The sequence below is a fragment of the Rana temporaria genome, chromosome 5 (assembly GCF_905171775.1).
Source record: "Rana temporaria chromosome 5, aRanTem1.1, whole genome shotgun sequence".
Lineage (NCBI taxonomy): Eukaryota > Metazoa > Chordata > Amphibia > Anura > Ranidae > Rana > Rana temporaria.
The window spans coordinates 345,350,777-345,375,315 of record NC_053493.1 but is presented as its reverse complement, the minus strand read 5'-3'; the positions used below and the strand labels follow the sequence as shown (position 1 = coordinate 345,375,315).

Below are 24,539 nucleotides of genomic sequence, written 5' to 3'. Positions count from 1 at the left end.
CCTATGTGTGTGATTATATGTCAGTATTACCTTGTATATACCTGTAAGTTGTGGTTGTTCAGGTGCTTATCTAATAGTTTCTTGAAACCATTGATGCCCCCCCCCCCCCCCCACTGAGACCACCGTCTGTGGAAGGGAATTCCAATTCATGATTATCTCCCTCTAAGCTCCCTCCCGACCTAAATTTTTAGCTCATGTTATCTCACCTGTCTGAGAACTTGTCAGAACGAAGCACCAGAGAGAAACACTTATAGCTTTGGCGAGAGATAAGTAAACACTACAGATATATGTGCTTAGTTCAAATTTTATGAATGTGGTTTACAACAACTTTAAGCAAAACATTTAAACTAACCTTTGCTATATTAAGAAATATGTACTGAAAGACACAAGGCAGCTCGATCTTTTTTGTTTTATTTGGTTAACTTTATTGGTTATTATAATTGATAAACAACCACACAATTCATTATTAAAACGTACAAACATTAAAAAGTGCACTATTACATTTGTAACAAGTACAGTGTTAGAAATCAATACTGATTCTGGAAGGAATAGGTGTGCTTGGATACCACCACACACTTCCTAAGTGCATTTATACTTTTATCCATTATTGTAGTGCATTACCCCCTTGTGTAACTATTCAGCCAAAAAAAAATAAAAACACATATTGATTTTGTAAAAAAGTAACAAAAATTTGTGAATTTCATTTGCAATTTTGTGAAAATTGGCTTCACCATTTTTTTAAATATCTAAGCCACAGTGAAAATTTCAGTGGACAAATCACATGACACAGTGAATTAAACTGCTACTGAATAGACAGTGTCTCGCTCTAGAAAACGGCTCTATGGTGATGAAATGTGATGTATTTCAAGGTGATCAAATAATCCATTGACTAAGAATATCCAGCCCTTCATTTGTGTGATAACCATATGACGTGTGCACATCTTAATTAGGGGGCAGTGTAGCTTATTAAAATGTACCGTACAAAACATCTGTAAACAACAAAGCTATTGAAATGCAAATACAATATTCTTGATTTTTTTTTTTTCTGATCTTACTTTGCTTTTCTACGTTTGGGAAATCTGAATATGTACTAGAGTTCTAAAAATTCGTGGAAGCCTTTACAACAGCACAGAATTTAACCCTTCATGGGCTTCTATGCCACAACAAGAATTTCTGTGGCAAGCCGTGGTGTTTCACTAACATCTCATGTGATTAAGTGAACTTTGTCCGCATGTCAGCCATTGCTTATGATAAAATTGGGAAAAAATCCTTCCCAAGGTTTTAGAGCCAGCCATTTTTTTGATATGATCCAGTAATTTCTGGCATCTATACCGTATTCTTTGCTTTTGATGCTAGTGGATTTCATATTGCTTTGAGGCATATCACAGGTATGATTTGTTTAAAAGCTATCACACTGAGTCATTAGCTTTCCTGTTTTGGTGCTTTGTTTTGCTCATCTGTGGTTTTCTCGCTTGGAGTTGCTTGTTCATTTTCCCCATCACCCTCTGTAATACAAAAAATAAAAAAATTTAAATATATACAAAAAATAATAATATCTATATACAATATATATAGAACACACAAATTGTATAAAAATACAAAGAAGCACAAGATACATTTCCAGAGTCATACTACTGTATCATACCGCAAAACAAGCATGGGGAGTACCAACATACTATTTTTTTTTTTTTGCCTTTTTTTTCTGGCAAGCACATGTGACTTGTGTACAAATCCAGTATCAGAAATGGAAGGAGGGCCTTTTATTTTCAATGGCTGGTCAACTTTATTATGAAAACTAGATATGTGCATTCCCGTTCGTACAAATGTTATTTTCGTACGAAAATTTTCATTTTCGTACCCGCAGAATAATGTGTACATACGAAAAAATTAAAGCACCAAAATACGAAAACGACGGGATTACGAATGAGCCGCATAACGAACAACCGCAAATACGAACGAACGATCTGACGAAAATAGACAAAACGAAAACGGCAAAAGAACGAAAATTACATCTATAACAAAAGATTTGCATTCTGTATCCTGTTTGAATCCCCTCTCTGCTCGTATCCTCAGCCGCATGTCCACATGACACCTACAACAAAAGATTTGCATTCTGTATTTTGTTTGAATCCCCTCTCTGTTCGTATCCTCAGCCGTATGTTCACACGACATCCACAACAAAAGATTTGCATTCTGTATCCTGTTTGAATCCCCTCTCTGCTCGTATCCTCAGCCGTATGTTCACACGACATCCACAACAAAAGATTTGCACTCTGTATCTTGTTTGAATCCTTTCCCTGTCCACATCCCCAGTCGTATGCTCACACGACATCCACAACAAAAGACCCGCACCCTGTATTTTGAATACCTTTTTTCTGTTCGTATTTTGGATTCAACAGAATGCAAATCTTTTGCCACAGATGTCACACGAACACACGACCGAAAGCACCAAAAGAAAAAGGACCCAAAACACAGAATGCAAATCCCTTGCCACAGATGTAATTTTCGTTTTTTTGAATGGGCAGTGAGTGTAGTTAGTGAAGCAGCTTCTCTTTTGTGCTGAGTAGTACAGTAAAGCCAAATAAACTTTTCTGTGGATTTTCATCTGAAGGGAGATCAGTTGGCCAGACTTTTGAACCCAAAAATCGTTTTCTGATGGAGTTTAAAAACGAACAAATTTTCTGAGAACGAACGGAAAACGATCGTTTTTATGTTTGTTGTTAAAAAAGTCTGACCAAGTGTATGGGGCTTAACAATCGTTAATATGGATGAGCCGCGTGTTGAAAGTGCAGCGAATCCCGTGATATATTTACGAAAGTACAAAATGACGAAAATCCTTTTTCTGTTCGTATCTTCAGTCGCATGCCCACATGACATCCACAACAAATTGTCATAGATGTCACACGAACACACGACCGAAAACACGAACAGAAAAAGGAATCCAAAACACAGAATGCAAATCATTGACGAAAATTCCCGAAAATTATTGTCTAACAAGTAACGAACATGAATTAAACAGAATAACGAACCATCCCGCACGTTTGAAAATAAAACGGTAACGAAAATACGAAACGATCGGAATACGAAAAAATCTCGTCGTACGAAAAACGAACGGGAACAAACAGGAAAACGGGCGTCTTACGAAAAAACGAACGGAAACGAACCTACGGAACGATACGAAACAGAACAAAAAAAAAACGAATTTTTTTTCTGTGCACATGTCTAATGAAAACAATAGAGGAACTCGGCTATGAGGAAAGATTAGAGGAACTGAATTTATTCTCTCTTGAGAAGCAGATTAAAGCGGTAGTTCACCCTGACCCACATGATGTTACCATCGAGACAGGCATTGTAGCGCGAGCTACAGTATGCCTGTCCCGATTTTTTTAACCCCGTACTCACCTCGTAGTCGTCCATCGTAGATTTCGGCTCCCGCGGGGAATGGGCGTGCCTATGGAGAGGGAGGATGATTGACGGCCGGCCCTGGCACGTCACTCTCCCCGAAGACAGCCGGAGTAGGTCTCGGCTCTTCACGGCGCGTGCGCACAGGCTATGCGCACGCGTCGTGAAGACCAAGCCTATTTCGGCTATTTCCGGAGAAGCGTGACGCGCCAGAGCCGGCCGTCAATCATCCTCCGTCTCCAGAGGCACGCCCATTCCCCGGTATCTTCGATGGACGACTACAAGGTGAGTATGGGGGGAAAAAATTCGGGACAGGCATACTGTAGCTCGCGCTACAGTGCCTGATTTAAAGGTAAAAGAAAAAAAAATTTTTTTTTCCTGTCGATAGGGTGAACCCCCGCTTTAAGGGGGGATATGATCAACATGTACAAATATACAAGGGGTCCATATAATGAACTTGGTGTTGAGTTATTCACTTTACGGTCAACACAAAAGACAAGGGGGCACTGTTTACATCTAGAGGAAAAAAGATTTCATCTCCAAATATGGAAAGGTTTCTTCCCACAGAGGCCTCGTACACACAACCGTTTTCCTCGACAAAATCCATCAAGAAACTTGGTGGCAGAGATTTTTTGCCGAGGAAAACGGTCGTGTGTATGTTTTTCGTCGTGAAAACTGTTGTGGATCTCAACGAGAAAAAAAGAGAACAAGTTCTCTTTTTTCTCGTCGGAGTCTCAATTTCCTCGTCGTGTTTCTCGTCGGGCTGGTTTACGACGAGAAACACGTTCGTGTGTATGCTTAGAAACTCGCGCATGCTCAGAATAAAGTATGAGATGGGAGCGCACCTTCGGTAAAAGTAGCGTTCGTAATGGGGATAGCACATTCGTCAGGCTGTAACAGACTGAAAAGCGCAAATCGTCTCTCACCAAACTTTTACTTAACACGCAGTAACATGAGATTAGTAAAAGCAGCCCCAAGGGTGGCTCCAGTGGAATCAAACTTCCCCTTTATAGTGCCGTCGTACGTGTTGTACGTCACCGCGTTTGAGAATGACGAGATTTTGTCTTGACAGTGTGTACGCAAAGAAAGCTTGACAAGATTCTCGACAAGCCTGACAAGGAACTCGTAAAAAAAAACAATGTTTCTTTTACGACGAGTTTCTCGGTCGTAAACCAGCCCGAGGCCTAAGGCCTCATGCACGTCGGACCAGTTTCGGTGGACATGTTCGGTCATGTGTAGGGCCGACCGGACAGTTTCCCGGCCTAGCGGACAGGTTTCCAGTGGACAAAAGTTTCTTAGCATGCTAAGAAACTTGTCCGCTGGAAGCCTGTCCGTCGGACATGTCCGATGGTCAGTACGACTTATCGGACATGTCCGCTGGCCCGAAATCCCACGCATGTGTCGAAGTGATTCGACGCATGCGTGGAAGCATTGAACTTCCTGGTGCACGCACGTCGCGACGTCACCGCGTATTCTGTCCGCGGGGAATTTGGTCTGATGGGGTGTACACACATCAGACCAAATGATCCCAGCAGACATGTCCGATGAAAACGGTCCGCGGACCGTTTTCATCGGACATGTTGGGTGGTGTGTACGAGGCCTAAGAGCTGTGAAAATGTGGAACAGACTCCCCCCAGAGATGGTTCTGGCCAGCTCAGTAGATACTTTCCTAAATGTACATAATATAACTGGCTACACTACTAACATTTATAGGGAAAGTTCATCCAGGGAAAATCTGATTGCCTCTCGGGGGATCAGGAAGGATTTTTTTCCCCTGCTGTAGCAAATTGGATCATGCTCTGCTGTTTTTTTTTTGCCTTCCTCTGGATCAACTGTGGGTATATAATTGGGTATATTGGATGTACAATATTTTTTATTTTATTTATTTATTTTATGGTTGAACTGGATGGACTTGTGTCTTTTTTCAACTTGACTGACTATGTAACTATGTAACTATATAGTAGATTCGCGATCCGAACGGGTCGACCTGTTCGGATCGGCACAGTAAGCGATCCGCGGAATGCACCGCCCCTGCGGCCTTAGGAAAGACAGCAGCTTCGGCCTAGCTCCGGAGCGGTCGACCATCTTGGTACACTCGGCAGCGGTGCGCGCTGACGTCATCACCCCTCCCTCTGCTCGTGGATTTTTTCTATTTTGCAAGAGCGCGCTGCGCCGCTGACTCTGCATGCAACCTGAGTACAGTGAGACGGACCGAGTACATCAGTACAGTGAGTTGGCTAATGGCTTAATAGCCATTAGCCAACTCACTGTACTGATGTACTCGGTCTAGTAAAACAGTAACACTGTAATTACCATTTTTGCCACTGTAATAATAGTCATAGCCAACATTGCCCCCACACTAGTAAACAGTAACACTGTGTGTATAGCCATTGTTCCCACTGTAATCATTAGTAGTAAAAAAAAAAATATATTAATAAAAATGTAAAAAAAAAATACTTTTGTTTGTCTTGTGTTTTTTTTTTACTGATCCGAAAATGATCCGATCCCTGACTCCTGATCCGAGGATCGATCCGATCCGTGAGTTTTTTGATCCGTTGCACCCCTACTATATAGTAAATGCTATAGTATGGATATGTTGGGGGCATAATTCCTTTTGGGAAGGCATTATCTACTTTTGCCTTTACACAACACCAGATCTGGGGTGGTGAAAACTATACAGAGCAGAAGAAATGATACACAAGACTCTTTGCAACTCAGGCAGGTCACGATCATTATCTCTATCTCAGCAGAGTTCCAACTTCTGAACTGTGCATTCTTGCAGAAGAATGTGATCAGGTCATTGCTATCATGAGGCTAGATGATGAGTTTGCATTATGCAATGACTTCTATAAATTAGAGAAGGTGGGGTTTTATTTTGTCTGAGGCCTTGTACACACGGTCGGTCCAAACCGATGAAAACGGCCTTAAGTCCAGTTTCATCGGTCAAATCCAACCGTGTGTACGGCCCATCGGTCCGTTGTCCTTCGGTCCAAAATTTTAATACATGCTTTAAAATCGAACCGATGGACCGCTGCCCGATCGGTTCAAACCGATGGTTAGTACAGAAAGCATCAGTTCAAAACCCGTGCATGCTCAGAATCAAGTCGACTCATGCTTGGAAGCATTGAACTTTGTTTTATTCAGCACGTTGTGTGTTTGACGTCACCGCGTTCTGACCTGATCGGTTTATGGAACGATGGTGTGTACACACATCAGACCATCAGGCCACTTCAGCGGTGAACCGATGGAAATGGCCCGTCGGACCATTCTCATCGGTTTGGAACGACCGTGTGTACGCGGCCTTACTGCTCCTTAGAGCAAAGAGCAGGGACCCAGAGGCATGGCCAGAATAGAAGAACAGTGAGAAGAACCAAGATTTTAACCATTGACTTCTGAAAGATTTTACCCCCATCATGACCAAAATCAAATCAAAAGATTCACCATGCTTCCTAGAAAATATCTTGGGGTGTTTGCTTTCCAAAATGTGGACATTTTGTGGGTGTGTCCACTAGCCTGGTTCTCCAAGGCCTCCAAAAATGTGATAGGTAGCCAGGAAATTAGATGCGTAATGTATGCCCCTAGAATGCCTAAAGATGCTTCTCACAAAATGTGGACATTTTGTGGGTGTGTGATAGGTAAACAGGAAATTAGATTTTGTGGGTGTATAAACTATCCTGGTTCTCTAGGGCCTCCAAAATGTGATAGGTAGTCAGAAAATTAGATGAGTAATTTATGCCCCTGGAATGCCTAAAGATTCTTTTCACACATGTGGTATCGCCATTGTCACAGAACAGTTCGCAGAAGAACTAGTACAAAAAATGCTCCCTGAAAAATTAGGCATTGGTACATGTCCTCCATGGCGGTGTCCAGCTCCCTATGCCTGTTGTTTGAAATACCCTTGCCTTGAGAATGAAGAGACACATATTTTTTATCACTTTTATCAGTTCAGTGAACATTCCACAAATTGAACCCAGGAACATCCCTAGTCGGTTCTGCATAAGGAAGGATTGCATGTGCCCCCCGTAGTATGCACGTGAAAAGATGTACAATCTGTAGCACTTGGTCTCCATGACCTCTTTCACACTTCATCAAACTGGGACAGCTGCATTACCTCTCTTATAACTTCCTCTTCACCACACCCAATCTGAACATGATACTTACATGAATCTGTGGCTAACAAATATCTAACACTACTCAATTAATTTGTATTTCCTGACGGAAGTGCTTTGATTTTAGCTATATGACAAAGGTCTGTAGACTGCAAAGCTGGCCATAGATCAGGGTTCTCAAACTGGTGGTCCTCCAGCTGTTGCAGATCTACAATTCCCAGGAGGTATTGCAAGGTTGACAGTTACAAACATGACTCTCATAGGCAGAGGCATGATGGGACTTGTAGTTCCACAAACAGCTGGATGGCCGCCAGTTTGAGACCCCTGCCATAGATGGATAATTTTTTTGAGGAGCTGAACAGTAACACTTCCAATGTATGGATGCTGCATCATAGAAATTTCCGGTTCTGTATGCTGGGTGTAATTCTCACCCTAAAAAATGGTTATTCAGGTTGACACCTCTGCATGTTAAAATAATACTATAGATATATTACAGACAAAATCCAGAATTGGAGTGTGAGCCTAACCCTGACCCATTCACATGGGTAAGGGATCAGCATGGAAAGCATGCTTTATTAGAATCAGAGTGGAGACTGCGAGCCTGGCCTTCTTGTTCACATCAGTGCCTGACCTCACAAATGCGCTTCTGGAAGAATGGTCAAACATTCCCATAGACACACTCCTAAACCTTGTGGACATTCTCCCCAGAAGAATTGAAGTTGCTATAGCTTCAAAGGGTGGGCCAACTTAATATTGAATCCTACAGACAAAGACTGGGATGCCATTACATTTCATGTGTGTGTGTAAAGGCAAGCATCCCAATACTTTTGGTAATATAGTGTGTGTGTGTGTATATATATATATATATATATATATATATATATATATATATATATAATAGAGAGGGACTGCTGGGGGGAGGGGGGAGGAGGTTTGGGTGTCAGCAGGATGCAGGGAAACAGCATACACTGGTCTTCCCACTGAAGAGTTGTGCAGGGGGGCATGTCTGTAGAAGTCCACTGGAGTACAGGCAGGCTGTGCTCCCAAGTAGAATGCAAAGAAACTGACCATGTTGGGATGGTGTGCTTTCATGTGTATGTAGCGCCCATCTCAAATTTAGGGGGCGATATTTCAAATTCAAGGGGTGTTTGGCCCAGACCTGTTCGAATAATACAAATTTGCCTCTGTTCTGGCTGTGGTACTACTTGGTAGTTTTCCCTTGTTGACTGCAGGTGGCGTTACCATCTCGAGCTTATGTTGGAACTCAAGTGTACCATGGTGTTGGGTGTCCCTTCTCGGCAGCGGTGCAGTGGGGGTGGTGTCCCGCTGTGCATGCTGGGGAGGGGTACTTAAGGGGCAGACACCATTGATCGGGGTCCTTTGCATCGTGGCCCTCCTGGCGTGAGGTGCGTGTGTGTGAATCTGACTTTGGGGCCACGTTGGCCTGGGGGCCGCTTCACTGTCAAGTAGGCCCAGCTATGCTGGCTGGGACCTACAATTCTAAAAGGGGATCCCAAGCTGTCTGTCCACAAGGGAGGAAGCTGTCTTAATGAAGGAAACTGGGGGAGGACCTACCCTGGAGGAGACCGGCAAAGTGCTACTGTCTCGGGTGAGGCCTTGTGACCTGATTAAGGAGGGATCCACTACATTGAAAGCCCTGCAGTTCGCCTTAAAGGCTCTTCTACTGCACGGCTGGAGGTTCAAGACTTTAAAATCCTGTGGCAGAGGATTCCTGGACGCATCCAAGTTCATCCAAAAGGTCTGTGGCAGAGACCAAGTTCATCCAAAAGGTCTGTGGCAGAGACCAAGTTCATCCAAAAGGTCTGTGGCAGAGACCAAGTTCATCCAAAAGGTCTGTGGCAGAGACCAAGTTCATTCTACGACAGTCTGTGGCAGAGACTGTCTGGACATTCGTTTGTGCATCATCCCGGCTGCTAGGCCATATGAGAGGGGACTGTCCGGGTGAGCAATACCCACTCAATAGTTAAGAGTGGAGATTGATTGGCTATTTTTGAGGATTCTGTACCGTGTGCCTGAACTTTCCCCTACTCTTCTCCTCCCTTCTACTTTCTCTTCTTCAAGTTACCCTGCAGTGAAAATAAAACCAAACTGTTGGAGGTTTTACATCTGTCTGGGCATTGCATTTATTATGGACTTTTCTATCCTGCCAACGAAGCTTAAGAGGTAACGCGCAAACCCAAAATGTAGCCAGCAGCTCCTTCGGGGGTAGTGCTACACGTAACATGGTCAGCTTGAAATTGGAAAGCAGGGGGACTGGCATGATCACCAGGAATCTCACACAAATGAAGCAATGCAAAGAGAATAGGATACTTTTTAAGACAAATATATGGTAATTCAGACAAATGTCAGGAATATGAAATGTTGGGGGTAACATACACTGTGATTCTGTCACTGACCAACATCATGATCGCTGATAGCTGCAAAGAAAGTACCGTATTTATCGGCGTATACCGCGCACTTTTTTGCCCTGAAAATCAGGGCAAAATCCTGGGTGCGCGGTATACGCCGATACCCGCTTTCCCGCGCCGAGTTTTGAATACTGCGCCGACATATACCGAGCGCAGTACACTCGGGTATAGTTGGGCAGTCTCGGCTCCTTCCGCGCTCAAGTCCTGGACGTACAGGACGTCAGCGCGAGAGTTGCCGAGCATTGCCGACAATACACGAGTGTACTGCGCTCTGTATATGTCGGCGCAGTATTCAAACTCGGCGCGGGAAACGAGCGGGGAGGACGCGAGGACGCCGCAGAAGGACGCCGGACCTGACGAAGAGGACACCCGAAGCCGCAGAAGGACCCCGGACCTGACGAAGAGGACACCCGAAGCCGCAGAAGGACGCCGGACCCGACGAAGAGGACACCCGAAGCCGCAGACGAACGCCGGACCCGACGAGGCCGCCGATGGACGCCGCGCAAGACACCAAAACTTTTTTTCCACAGGATTTGGGGCAACTTTAGGGGTGCGCGGTATACGCGGGAGTGCGTTATACCGCTATAAATACGGTACATACCTGCTTCTACACGTTATTGACATAAAACAATCCAGAATGTAAGTGGCCAGTGAGGGGTTGGGTCATGCTTATTCAGAACAGAACGACAGAATAGTTGATTAATAGCCAGATTCAGTAAGACTGGCATAACTTTGAAGCGGCGTAGCGTAGCGTAAGTCAGAGAGGCAAGTGCTGTATTCACAAAGCACTTGCCTCCTAAGTTATGGCGGCGTAGCGTAAATGGGCCGGCCTAAGCACGCCCAATTCAAATGTGGAACAGGGGGCGTGTTTTATGTAAATGATTCGTGACCTGACGTGATTGACGTTTTTTACGAACGGCGCATGCGCTGTCCGTGGACATATCCCAGTGTGCATTGCTCCAAAGTACGCCGCAAGGACGTATTGGTTTCGACGTGAACGTAAATTAAGTCCAGCCCCATTCACGGACGACTTATGCAAACGACGTAAAATTTTCAAATTTCGACGCGGGAACGACGGCCATACTTAACATTGGCTAGGCCAGCTATTTGTTTGACTAACTTTACGCCGGAAAAAGCCCTACGTAAACGACGGAAAAAAATGCACCGGGCGCACGTACGTTTTTGAATCGGCGTATCTAGTCATTTGCATATTCTACGCCGAACTCAACGGAAGCGCCACCTAGCGGCCAGCGTAAATATGCACCCTAAGATACGACGGCGTAGGAGACTTACGCCGCTCTTATCTTAGCCTAATTTAAGCGTATCTGGTTTCCAGAATACACTTAAATTTACGACGGCGTAGATTCAGAGTTACGACGGCGTATCTACTGATACGCCGACGTAACTCTTTGTGAATCTACCTATAAGTCTCAAACTGTTTGGCCCTGTATAGCAATCCTGTTGTTGTCCCAACTCATGGCTGCTGCAGAGCCAAATAAAGGTGTCGCACTACGGATTGTGTAAGATGCAGAATAAATTCAGCAATTGGCCATCCAATACTAATCTTATACAAGGACACCATACTTTTCACAGCGACAGACACTTACCTGATTTGTTTACGTCAAGCTCAGATAACTTTATGGATAATTCACTTGTGTTCCCTCCTGCTGTGGTGAGTATATCATGCAGAGCATTCCTTCTTCCCGTTCTCCCTGAAGCTATGAAATCTGCATATGTAGATTCCACATCAGTCATTGCTACCAAGTATCCACATAGCAGTGCCTATAGAGAAATAAAGAAACATATTTTTGAAATATTTTACAATTAAAAAAAAAAAAAAACATTCAATGCCAAAGGGTCAGTCAACCCCAAACTGATGGTGAAAATGTACCTACAGTGACTATCAAGATTCTGAATCGACATTTACTGTAAGTGCAAGGAGATCTACAACCTTTATCATGAAAATTCCAAGTTCTGCAAGGAATTATGGATTTTGACCTATCCTCCTCTGCCTTGCTATTGGTCAATAAGTCTGCCCATTACATTGATATGAGAACAGCAGGTCAAGGAGAAAGTTCCTCTAAATAAGGACAGAGCCAGAAAAAAATATAAAAAAACAACCTGATAATGGTTTTAACTCTTTAGAGTTTTTTTAAAAAAAAAAAAAAAAACACACACGTACGTGACAAAGGATGACTGAAGCAATATGGGTTAGCTAAATCTCAAGACCATCTTACCTACCTTAACCACTTAAGCCCCGGACCAATATGCTGCTAAATGCCCAAAGGCGTTTTTACAATTCGGCACTGCGTCGCTTTAACAGACAATTGCGCGGTCGTGCGACGTGGCTCCCAAACAAAATTGGCGTCCTTTTTTCCCCACAAATAGAGCTTTCTTTTGGTGGTATTTGATCACCTCTGCGGTTTTTATTTTTTGCGCTATAAACAAAAATAGAGCGACAATTTCGAAAAAAATGCAATATTTTTTACTTTTTGCTATAATAAATATCCCCCAAAAACATATATAAAAACATTTTTTTTCCTCAGTTTAGGCCGATACGTATTCTTCTACCTATTTTTGGTAAAAAAAATCGCAATAAGTGTTTATAGATTGGTTTGCGCAAAATTTATAGCGTTTACAAAATAGGGGATAGTTTTTTTGCATTTTTATAAAAAAATATTTTTTTACTACTATTGGCGGCGATCAGCGATTTTTTTCGTGACTGCGACATTATGGCGGACACTTCGGACAATTTTGACACATTTATGGGACCATTGTCATTTTCACAGCAAAAAATGCATTTAAATTGCATTGTTTATTGTGAAAATGACAGTTGCAGTTTGGGAGTTAACCACAGGGGGTGCTGTAGGACTTAGGGTTCACCTAGTGTGTGTTTACAACTGTAGGGGGGTGTGGCTGTAGGACTGACGTCATCGATCGAGTCTCCCTATAAAAGGGATGACTCGATCGATACGCCGCCACAGTGAAGCACGGGGAAGCCGTGTTTACACACGGCTCTCCCCGTTCTTCAGCTCCGGGGAGCGATCGCGACGGAGCGGCTATAAACAAATAGCCGCGCCGTCGTCCAGGATCGCTCCCCGCGGACCCCCCACCCGCTAGAAGGCAAGGATGTATATATATACGCCCTTCTGCCTGTCCGTGCCATTTTGCGGACGTAAATAGTCGTGCGGCGGGCGTTAAGTGGTTAAAGTGGATATAAACCCCATTCATGAAATCAGACCTAAGCACACATATCTGTAGTGTTTACTTATCTCTCTCTAAAGCCCTAAGTCCCGTGTCTTTCTGTCGCTCCGTTCCTCTGTTATCAGCATTATAACTTCTGACAAGTTCTCCGACACAGGAGATAAAAGCAGCTGGAAATTTGTGTCAGAAGGGAACTTAGAGACTGATAAGCAGAGAGCTGGTCTATTCACTGTACAGCTCTGCACGTTTCTTCGTTCCTCTGCCTATAAGGAGGTGGTGTGTGCCTTTCCTCCAATCATCTCTCACACAGTGTATGCCCAGACTCCCCTCCCACTGCTGAAAGAGGAAGAAATATTTCTAACACAATGTGCACATTCTAAAGAATATATAAAGCTGAAGACAGCAGATATACATGTAAGACTTATGTAGGGAGATTTGTTTCATCTCTGTGTATCATCTGAGGCTGTTCACCTCACTGAGTATATGTGAGGGTTTACATCCACTTTAAGGCACTGCTCCGTCTGAAACTTTAGACAGCGCCATCTTAAGGTTTGTACACACGATAAGAATATCAGGCGAATGATCGTCTTTTTTTTTTGCACGTCTCTGTATCAAAAATGGAGAGGTTTATGAAAATTATCATACAACAGGATATAATTTCAGAAGTGATGTAATGTAATGTATTGTATTTGTTTTATATTTTCGGATGAAAACTGTACCGATTAAACGAAAATCGTACGATTTGGTATTGTACGAGAAAAATGTCCCTTGGGATAATTTCGGCTGAACTGTCATGATTGGCTCTCGAAAGCTGTGTACTAATGATCAGATTATCGTACGATGGCTTTTTCATAAAATGTTCTCATTGTATGTAGTAGGCTTTAGTCTGCTTGCACATGGACAGTAAAAGGCATGAAAAATATTAGGGGCCAGATCCACAAAGAAGTTACGCTCGTGTATCTAGGATGCTCCGGCGTATCTTTTTTCTGTATTCAGAAAACAAGATACGCCGGAATTTTGCTAAGATCCGACTGGCGTAAGCCTCTTACGCCGTCGTATCTTAGTTGCAATTTTACGCTGGCCGCTAGGTGGCGCTTCCGTCGATTTACGCAAGGAATATGCTAATTAGGTAGATTCGCCGATTCACAAATGTACGTACGCCCGGCGCCTTTTTTTTACGTCGTTTACGTTAGGCTTTTTTCCGGCGTAAGGTTACTCCTGCTATATGAGGCGTACGCAATGTTAAGTATAGATGTCGTTCCCGCGTCAAATTTTTAAATTTTTACGTCGTTTGAGTAAGTCGTTCGCGAATAGGGCTGTAAGTAAGTTACGTTCACGTCTAAAGCATTGACGATTTGCGGCGGAATTTCAAGCATGCACACTGGGATTCTTTCACGAATGGCAAATGCGCCGTTCGTAAAAAACGTCAAATACGTGGGGTCACACTAAATTTAAATAAAACACGCCCACATCATCCAAATTTGAATTAGGCGGGCTTACGCCGGAGCACGTAACTTAGGGCGCAAGTTCTTTCTGAATACGGAACTTTCGCCCTACGCCCCCATAACATTACGCAGGGCTATCTGAATCTAGCCCAATATGTGTATAGGGTTCTCCTGTTGGTTGTAAATCTCTTGGAAAAAAAAACCCTGAAAGACAAAGGCATAATGAGCTAGCATGCATTGCATACTAGCTCATTATGAAATACTTACCTTAGAACGATGCCCTGAATCGGCATTGGCACTTCAAGTACACGGCGGACATCTTCCAATGGAGTTACATCCGGGTTCTCGACTCTGGCGCTGTGATTGGCCGGATGATGTCACTCGTGAACGCATGAGCCACCGGTCACGGCACGAGTCTTGAAGAAACGGCACCAGCGGCCCATTTCTTCAGTGCGCATGCGCCAATGATGTCTGCAGCAGCGCATATACTCAACTAAACTGTGCATGTTCTGGAGATATTCTAGTGTGTAGATTCACGTACAATTGCCTAAATTTAGGACGGCCTAGCCTAGCCTTTTTAGGCTACACCGCCGTAAATTAGTTAGGCTAGTAGTGATTCACAAACCACTTACCTGCTAATCTACGGCGGTGTAGCCTAAAACGAGCGGGCGTAAGGGCGCCTAATTCAAATTGCTTGGAGGGGGGCGTGTTGTATGGAAATGAGGCTTGACCTCACGTTTTTTGACGTTTTTTGACACTGCGCATGCGCCGGGTGACTACATTTCCCAGTGCGCATTGCGGCTAAGTACGCCGTACGGGCCTATTGATTTCGACGTGTACGTAAACAACGTAAATCCCGATTCGCGGAAGACTTGCGCAAACGACGTAAAATATTCGAAACCTCGCGGCGGGAACGGCGGCCATGCTTAATATTGTTTTTCCACCTCATAGATGGAATAACTTTAGGCGGCCTATTCCTTACGGAAACGACGTAATGCGACGGTGTAGGCCTGGCGTTCGTTCGTGAATTGGCGTATCCCCTCATTTACATAATCTACGCCGGCCGCAATGGAAGCGCCATCTAGCGGCCAACAGAAACATTGCAAGCTAAGATAGAACGGCGCAAGCCGGCCTATCTTAGCTTTGTTTAAGTGTATCTCTGTTTGAGAATACACTTAAACAAACGCCGGCGTAGATTCAGAGTTAGGTCGGCTTATCTACTGATAAGCCGGCCTAACTCTTTGTGAATCTACCTAACGGTACCTAAAGGTAAGCCTTGTTATAGGCTTACCTGTAGGTAAAAGTGGTGTAACAGAATTTACAATCACTTTAAAGTGGTTGTAAACCCTTTACAACCACTTTAACCTACATGTAAACCTAGATTAAGGCTTACCTGTAGGTGCTTGAAATATCTCCTAAACCTCCACGGTTTAGGATATATTTACTAAAATCACGGACGCCGCTGTCTACGGTGCCATTCCTCATTGAGGCCATGCCGTTCCTCAATGAGGAATGCGTGCGGGAGTCACATCATTGCGGCTCCAACCAATCAGAGGGTCGGAGCTGCAATATGCGGAAGTAACCCCCAGGCAAGATATCGGCTGCCCGGGCGTTGGAAGAGGACGGCTTCGACCGGAGGTGAGTATTACATAATGAGCTAGTATGCCATGCATAGTAGCTCATTATGCCTTAACCTTGCATGTCTTCTTTTTTTTCCTATACCTGGGTTTACTTCTTCTTTAACACTGCCTGTCTCATGGAGGGGGCTTTGAAAACCCAGAAGCAGGAAGTGAAGAGAGAGACAGATATCTGAGCCACATGGTCTTAGCCACACAGGGGTTCTTACTGCTGCTGTATTTTCACCCAGATCAGACTCAAAAGACCATTATGCAAGTATTGTTATGTTATACTACAGGCTCTCTCAACTTTTTCAACACAGAGGAACCCTTGAAATAACTTTCTGGTGTCAGGGAACCCCTTCTAAAAATAAGAATATCTACAACTCATGATACATTAGTGTGATGATTAGTGGGAAGAATGCTCCTCCTTACATTTGTGGTCATTGGGAATAATTCCCCCCTTAAAGCGGAGGTTCACCCTAAAAAAAAATTCTAACATTACATTGTGCTCACTTCGAACATTGACAGTGTGCTGATTTTTTTTGCTGTACATACCGTCGTATAGCTATTTTTCCCCCCGGCTTCCGGGTACTGGCTCTCACGGGAGTGGGCGTTCTTATGCAGAGGCTAAGTGATTGACGTGATGACAAAAACTTTCCCCCCGGTGCATATGGCGCATCACCAGTTTCCGAAAGAAGCCGAACGTCGGTGCCGTATAGCGCCGTATAGAGCCGACTCGCAGTTCGGCTTTTTTTCGGAAACTCGTGACGCGCCTTATGCGCCGGGGGGAAGTTTTTGTCATCGCGTCAATCACTTAGCCTCTGCATAGGAACGCCCACTCCTGCAGGAGCCAGTACCCGGAAGACGGGGGGATAATAGCTATACGACGGTATGTATAGCAAAAAATAAATAAAAAATCTGCATACTGTCAATGTTGGAAGTGAGCACAATGTAATGTTATAAAAATGTTTTTAGGGTGAACCTCCGCTTTAAGCTGGATACACACTATACAGCTTTTGTTGTTCAATTTCCTTTAGATTCACCTTCAACTATGTAGTGCCAGGGCATGCCTGATTGCACACAAATTGAAACTTTGTTTTTTTATTATTTACATTTTTATTTGTATGTATGTTTATGTGCCCCACTTTTCATAAATAGATTTTGTATGGTTTAAACGAAGACCAGTAATAGAAACCAAGTTGACAACAACTGTGTGTACCGTTCTAAAAATAACGGTTTAAGCAGATTGCTGAGTAATGACATGTTCAAAGTGATAACCTTCAGCAGATTAAATGTTGTAATAAGATCTGTGCTTTTCAGACACATTTTCTATAACAACGGCTGTTTCTGCTCTACAAATGGACCGCATACAATAAATTAATGGAAGCTGATTACAGGCAAGCTTGAAAAGTGCATCCGATTTCTGTAATGAAGACTATAAGATACATGGTGAGGATTTGTGTCTGCTATTAACAAAACAAACTTTTTATTTTCTCAGATATCAAGAAGCTTTCTGGGTTGTGGTGCCTGGAGGCTTTTTAGAGCTTTGGCTGGGATAAAGCCTCCGTTCCTTGGTCCACATCCTACCTGTTAGCCATTATAAAGCTGGCCACTAGGGATGAGCCGAACACCCCCCCGTTAGGTTCGCACCAGAACCTTCGAACGGACCGAACATTCACGCGAACATTTAGAACCCCATTGACGTCTATGGGACTCGAACGTTAGAATTCAAAAGTGCTCATTTTAAAGCCTAATATGCAAGTTATTGTCGTAAAACGTCTTTGAGAACCCGGGTCTTGCCCCAGGGAACATGTATCAATGGAAAAAAAGTTTTAAAAACGGTTGTTTTTTCAGGAGCAGTGATTTTAATGATGCTTAAATAAAAAATAAAAAATTAATGGAAAAAAAGTTTTAAAAACGGTCGTTCAGGACTCCTGAAAAAACAACAGTTTTTCAAAACTTTTTTTACATTGATACATGTTCCCTCAGACAAGACCCGGGTTCTCAAAGACGTTTTCACAGGCATTCTATAGACACCCAGCAGGTACAATATTTAAAGGAATTTTTAATTTTTTTATTTAAGCATCATTAAAATCACTGCTCCTAAATCTTTAGGTGCAAACTACAGAGCACACGGCCAGTACACACCAAGTAGCTTTAGGTGCAAACTACAGAGGACACAGGCAATAAACCACGTAAGAATACTGCAGCTAGCACAATCACCTGCCTGTCAGTAAATTAGGAAGAACCGATCTAGCTAAACTATACAGTGTATAAATATATATACAACACCTGGGTTGTATATATATCTTCTACACACTGTAACATTAACTGACTAGCCTGCCTGCCTGCTCTAACTACCTGCAAAAAATTACACTCTCTCTCTCTCTCTCTCTGTCCTCTCTTAACCACCGCAACACATTACACAAGGCCGACCTGCAGACAGCCTTTTATAGTGTGGGGCGTGTACTAAACCCCCTGAGCCATAATTGGCCAAAGCCACCCTGGCTTTGGCCAAATATGGCTCTCCGTTTTTTGCACGCTGTGATTGGCCAAGCATGCGGGTCATAGTGCATGCTTGGCCAATCATCAGCTAGCGATGCTGCAGTAAATTATGGTCTGTGAAACGTAACTCGAATTTGGCGTGCACGACCTGTTTTGTTCATATTTCGACGAACGATCGAACATACGAAGCTCATCCCTACTGGCCACAGATCGTTCGAAATCAGCAGGGATCGGGACAATTTTTAAATCATGTGTAGTACTTCCTGTTTGACAGAAGTCAACTGTAATATCAACTTCTGTGGAACAGGAATGTTGGAAAACATTTGTCGATCAGTCAGAATACAATGTCCTGGTGAAGGGGATTCCTCCATCCACCTTGCTTGTGTGGTTGGACAAATCTGTTTGCCTTTTCATTCAGCCCACTGGCTGATAAAAAAACAAATTAATCATCTATGACCAGCTTAGTCTCAGCTATACACAGGCCTTTTTACGTGTGAGCGGACTGTTTTGAAAGAGGGCATTTGTGTTTGTTTTATGCTATGGACTTGATGTAAAAAGGCTTCCTGAATTGTTTACTGCCTTACTGAATAAAAGCATGGACTGTTTATCCACCCAGCAGATGCGACAGCTGACTTAAGCCCATCTGGTCTCCTTAAAGCAGTGGTTCTCAACCTGGGGGTGGGGACCCCCTCGGGGGTCAAATGACAATTTGCCAGGGGTCACCAAATCCCAGGCTGTTCCTGAAGCCCACGCTGCTCTCCCAGCCTTTTTGCAGCCTCCCAGCAGGGCTGTTCCTGAAGCCCACAGCTGCCCATTCGGTTCACGGCTAGGGTGACCACATTTCCAAACTACCATTTAGGGACACCCTCACTTCCCAAAAATCAGCTTGTGCTGTAACGAATCACAGCACAGTGATTGGACACAAGAGGCGGGATTTATGATTTCTCCAATCACAAGCAGGGGGCAGGGATTGTGCTCCTCCAGGCATTCCCGGCCAGGACAAGTACTGTCAGTGAGTAAAGTGGTGATGTGGTGGCCTTTTTTGGGGGGCATCAGATTGGCCCGGGGGGGTATCTGTGTCAGTTTCATTCCGGGACACTGTATTGTCCTGGAATGAAGGTGCCCGGGACAGACCTGCAAAATGCGGGACTGTCCCGGGCAATCCGGGACACGTGGTCACCCTATTCACGGCATGGCTGGGGGGCAGAGACTAGAGGTCAGCTGATGTGGGAGGGGCTGGAGGAGACCCCATATCCTGATTTTGGCATACGTGTCAGTGCTACAAGACACCACAAAGACGGAGAAACAGTGAGTTACACTACCTGTGATTAGATTTGCCATTATAATGCCGCATACACACGATCGGAAATTCCAACAACAAAATCGTGGATTTTTTTCCAATGGAATGTTGCCTCAAACTTGTCTTGCATACACACGGTCACACAAATGTTGTCGGAAATTCCGAACATCAAGAACGCGGTGACGTACAACACTACGATGAGCCGAGAAAAATGAAGTACAATGATTCCGAACATGCGTCGAATGCGTAGGATTTTTGTGCATCGGAATTGCATACAGACGATCGGAATTTCTGACAAGAACTTTTGTTGTCGGAAAATTTGAGAACCAGCTATCAAATTTTTTTTGACTGAAATTCCGACAGCAAATGTCCAATGGAGCATACACACACGGTTGGAATTTTCGTCAAAAAGATCATATCGAACATATCGAACATCTGTTGTCAGAATTTCAGAATTTCCAATCGTGTGTACTACAGTTCTCAGATCAGCAGATGACCTTGATCAAGAACACCTAAGTTGGCCGATTAGAACTCCCCCCAGCACTACCACTCATCATCCCAACTCCTCGCCAGCACTGCCACTCATCCTATTCCCCCCACCAAGGAGAAAGAGAAGGAATAAAAATAGAGAATAAATGAAAGGGAGGGGAAAAGAGGGGTGGATAAAAAAAGACGGCTAGAGAGAGGGATGGGGGGGGAAAAAAAGAAAATATGATAGAGAGAGAAAAGGGAAAGAAAGGAGAGCAAAGAAAGAGTGTTAAATCCTAAAATGTTCCATATTACTGTACGAGTTGAAGGGATTAGGGGAGCGCTAAATGTCCATGAGTTAGGGGCGCAAATTACTTGTCTTGCCTTGGCTGCTGACAACCCATGCTATGAAAATAATTTTTACTATTGGGGGTCCAAGTGGTCACTAGTAAGGTTGAGAACCACTGCCTTAAAGGGACATCAGTAGGTAAATCTGTTTCTACAAAATGGCCTACAAAACAGGAACTCATGCTAAATTCCATAACAGATGGTCAATATGGCAACAATTTAGGACAAAGAGTCAGAAATTCCTAGTGCACCTCTCGGATGAGGTCCCAGTACTTATAGTACATTCTACCATTTCTCTGTTTTTCTTGTTGTTATGTATGCTTATTAAAGCTTTTACCTGATTTATGTATCCCCTAGGGCAGGGGTGTCAAACTCGATTTAATCGTGGGACGCATCAGCATTATGATTGTCCTCAAAAGGGCCGGTTGTATCTGTAAGATTAGATGTCCAACACATCCCCTCCCCTTACATTAGATGTCAAGAGCCATCCCCCACCATCAGAAGCTGAGTCCCCCACTCTCCCTTACATCAAAGTGCACCCCCCTCTTTCCTTATATTGCTGTTGGGAAGAAGCTGGATGCATTGTTTGAAAACAGAAAGTAGGGGTTTGGAGGAGGACCAGAGGAGGGCTGGTGCGAGGGCTACATGAAATGGCCTGGAGGGCCGGATTTGGCCCGCGGGCCTTGTTTGACACCTGTGCCCTAGGGAATTGCAACGACCACTTACTATTGGACCTGTATGTATCTTGAGCTTTCATGTTTTTGCAGTACTGTTCTAAATATTTCCCTATTGGGAGGACACACCACTTGACATTTTCCACATTTTGTCATGTTACAACCAAAAACGTAAATGTATTTTATTGGTATTATTTATTATTTATTGGTCGCCACGTCCCAGCATGCAAGTCGCATCACACGGAGGAGTTGGAGACGTGTGACGCAACTTGCATACTGGGACGCGGAGGCCATTTTGTGGTTTGGAAACGCTGGACGTTTCCTATAATGCTTATTTTAACCTTCTGAAATGTGAGGGCAAAACTTTTTAGCTTTTTATCAATAAACTAACATTTGGATGTCTGCACTATGAGGCGTCTCTTTTTTCTCTTAACTGTGTATTAAGACTGTGAAGGAGATGCAGAGTCATCCCAGTGCTGCTGAGGAGCTGTCAGTGATTTATATCCATGTTTGTTAACATCTACCTATGGGTAAGAGGCAGTGTGTTTGGGTGACAGTGGAGGTCTCTTCACTTATTTGATACCTCAAGACACATCCCGTTGGCTTACTTCAGACTTTTTATAAGTGGATTACATTTATATGTCTTTGACAGTTGAGTCTGTGCCAGCAATATATTTTGGGTTCATGTTGGACTTTTTTCAAGCGCTTCACCATTTTCTATATACCTGTGTAAATAGGCATGTGGGGAAACCTTTCATTCTCTTAACCACTTAACCCCCGGACCATATTGCTGGTCAAAGACCAGAGCAATTTTTGCGATTCGGCACTGCGTCGCTTTAACTGACAATTGCGCGGTCGTGCGACGTAGCTCCCAAACAAAATTGGCGTCCTTTTCCCCCCACAAATAGAGCTTTCTTTTGGCGGTATTTGATCACCTCTGTGGTAGTCCATATAAAAAAAATTATAGCAATGTGATTGTGTAACTATAAAATGACCATCCACAAAGGGAAGCCCCCACAAAGGGATTAGAAGCAAAATCCAGCAGGAGCTACAGAGTATAAAAGAGAAGAGAGGCTCCTCTCAGTGTAGCAATATGGTTACATTTAACCACTTCAGCCCCGAAAGGATTTGCCCCCTTAATGACCAGGTCATTTTTTGCGCTACGGCACTGTGTCGCTTTAAGTGACAATTGCACGGTCGTGCGACGCTGTACCCAAAAAAGATTGCTATAATACAAATCCAAATAAAATAATGTATTCATCAGTTTAGGCTGATAAATATTCTTCTGCATATTTTTGTTAAAAAAAAAATCGCAATAGGCGTATATTGATTGGTTTGCGCAAAAAAAGTTATAGCATCTAAAAATAGGGAATAGAGTTATGGCATTTTTTTTTGCAATTCTTTATTTAGACAAAACACACGGAAATACAGAAACCACTTAATTTGCATACAGAACATGGAGCACTTTTCAGAACCAGAAATGCGATCACCACGATTATCACGCGGTAGTGCCAAGAGGAACAATGTCTAAAGAAAAGCCCTGAGCTCCGGCATCTAGGAAGTCTCTGCAGCCCGAATAACATTTTGTTCGGTAAACACTAGACATGTGCACACTGAAATATTTTGTTTCGTAATTTAGTTTTCGTCCGAAAAATAAATTAATTTAGTTACTCCCGAAATTCGTTTTTTTTTATTTTGTTTTTCGTTAAAAAAATGCATTCGTCTGAAAATCCAAATTATGGTCTATTCTGTCATTGAAGGCTTATGGTGTCTGTCAAATGTTCTAAGAAAAAAAAAAAGAAGATTCGACAGAATCTTTAAAAAAAAAAAATTGACTCTCCATGTCTCTCTATGTCGAATCTTCATGTCTCTCTTTGTCGAATCTTTTCTCTCTATGTCAAATCTTTTCTCTCTATGTCGACTCTTCTCCATGTCTCTATAATGTCGAATCTTTTCTCTCTATGTCGAATCTTTTCTCTTTATGTAGAATAATATTGGACTAATAGAGTTAAGGTTAGGCACATTCGACCGCAACGAAAACGAAAAAAAAAAGCATTTACGTCAGATCTTTCGTTTTTTGTTTTCTGTGCTTTCGTTATCATTTGTTAAAACGATAACAAAAATACCTGAAATCCGGACGAAAATGCATTCAGGCGAAAACAAATGCACATGTCTAGTAAACACCGTTTATATATAGAATATAAAATGACCCAAAGAGCCTATAGCAAAAGTTGAGAAATGAGAAGAAGAGAAAGAAAGAAAGAAAGAAAGAAAGAAAGAAAGAAAGAAAGAAAGAAAGAAAGAAAGAAAGAAAGAAAGAAAGAGAAAAAGGGGTAGGGGAAGGGAGCCCTCCAATACATCCTAGGGAGTTTAAGTCAACAGTTCCGCATACTCCTCAGAATAAACAAACTCGTGCCAATGAAACCATTTTTTGAGAAATTTCTCCCGGTGGCGCTTCTCCGAGGCCACCAAGTCCTCCATTGCTTTATTCTCGACTATCTTTTTCAAGCAGATGGCGACCGACGGGGCTGTGTCTGCTTCCAAACCAGCGGTTTGGAAGCAGAGTTTGGGGGTTCTCTACATCATCTCTCTCTCACATAAAGATAGGTGTTGAGCTACTGAGCTTGGATGCATTACAACATGCGACCAGAGCTTAGTGTTTAAAATTATAGTATGCACTAAAAGATACATATGCACAACTGTATGCAAGTAATTATTAGTATTACATAGCGTCGTGCATTAGGGCACTAAGGGAGAAGGTATGAAATACGTCAATCCTTAGCATAGAAAAGTTTAGGCGAACATGTTCCGCAACTTAGGGCATAAGCCCATAAACAGGTAGTACGTGTCAAGCACGTAGTAAATAGGCGTTGTTGAGACAACTAATAATTACATATGAGAAGCAATTATAGCTCAGGTTCTTTGAGAGTACACGTAGTAAATAGGAGTTGTAGCGACAACTGGTAGTTGCATCTGGGAGGCAATTATAGCACAGGTACTTTGAGGGTACTCGTAGTAAATAGGAGTTGTAGCAAC

General features: G+C 43.2%; 1 protein-coding gene across 2 annotated transcripts in view; it reads right to left on the bottom strand.

Moving 5' to 3' along the window:
* Positions 1–401: 401 nt before the first annotated feature.
* PKIA (cAMP-dependent protein kinase inhibitor alpha) overlaps positions 402–24,539 on the bottom strand; it is a 65,502-nt gene continuing 41,364 nt past the window's right edge. For both annotated transcript variants that reach the window (XM_040354476.1, XM_040354475.1), the window contains exons 2-3: positions 11,548–11,722; positions 402–1,505 (exon numbers count right to left, since the gene is read on the bottom strand). In XM_040354476.1, the coding sequence (XP_040210410.1) occupies positions 1,423–1,505; positions 11,548–11,695 (231 nt within the window). In that variant the 5' untranslated portion in view covers positions 11,696–11,722 and the 3' untranslated portion in view covers positions 402–1,422. The remainder of the gene's footprint in view (positions 1,506–11,547; positions 11,723–24,539) is intronic.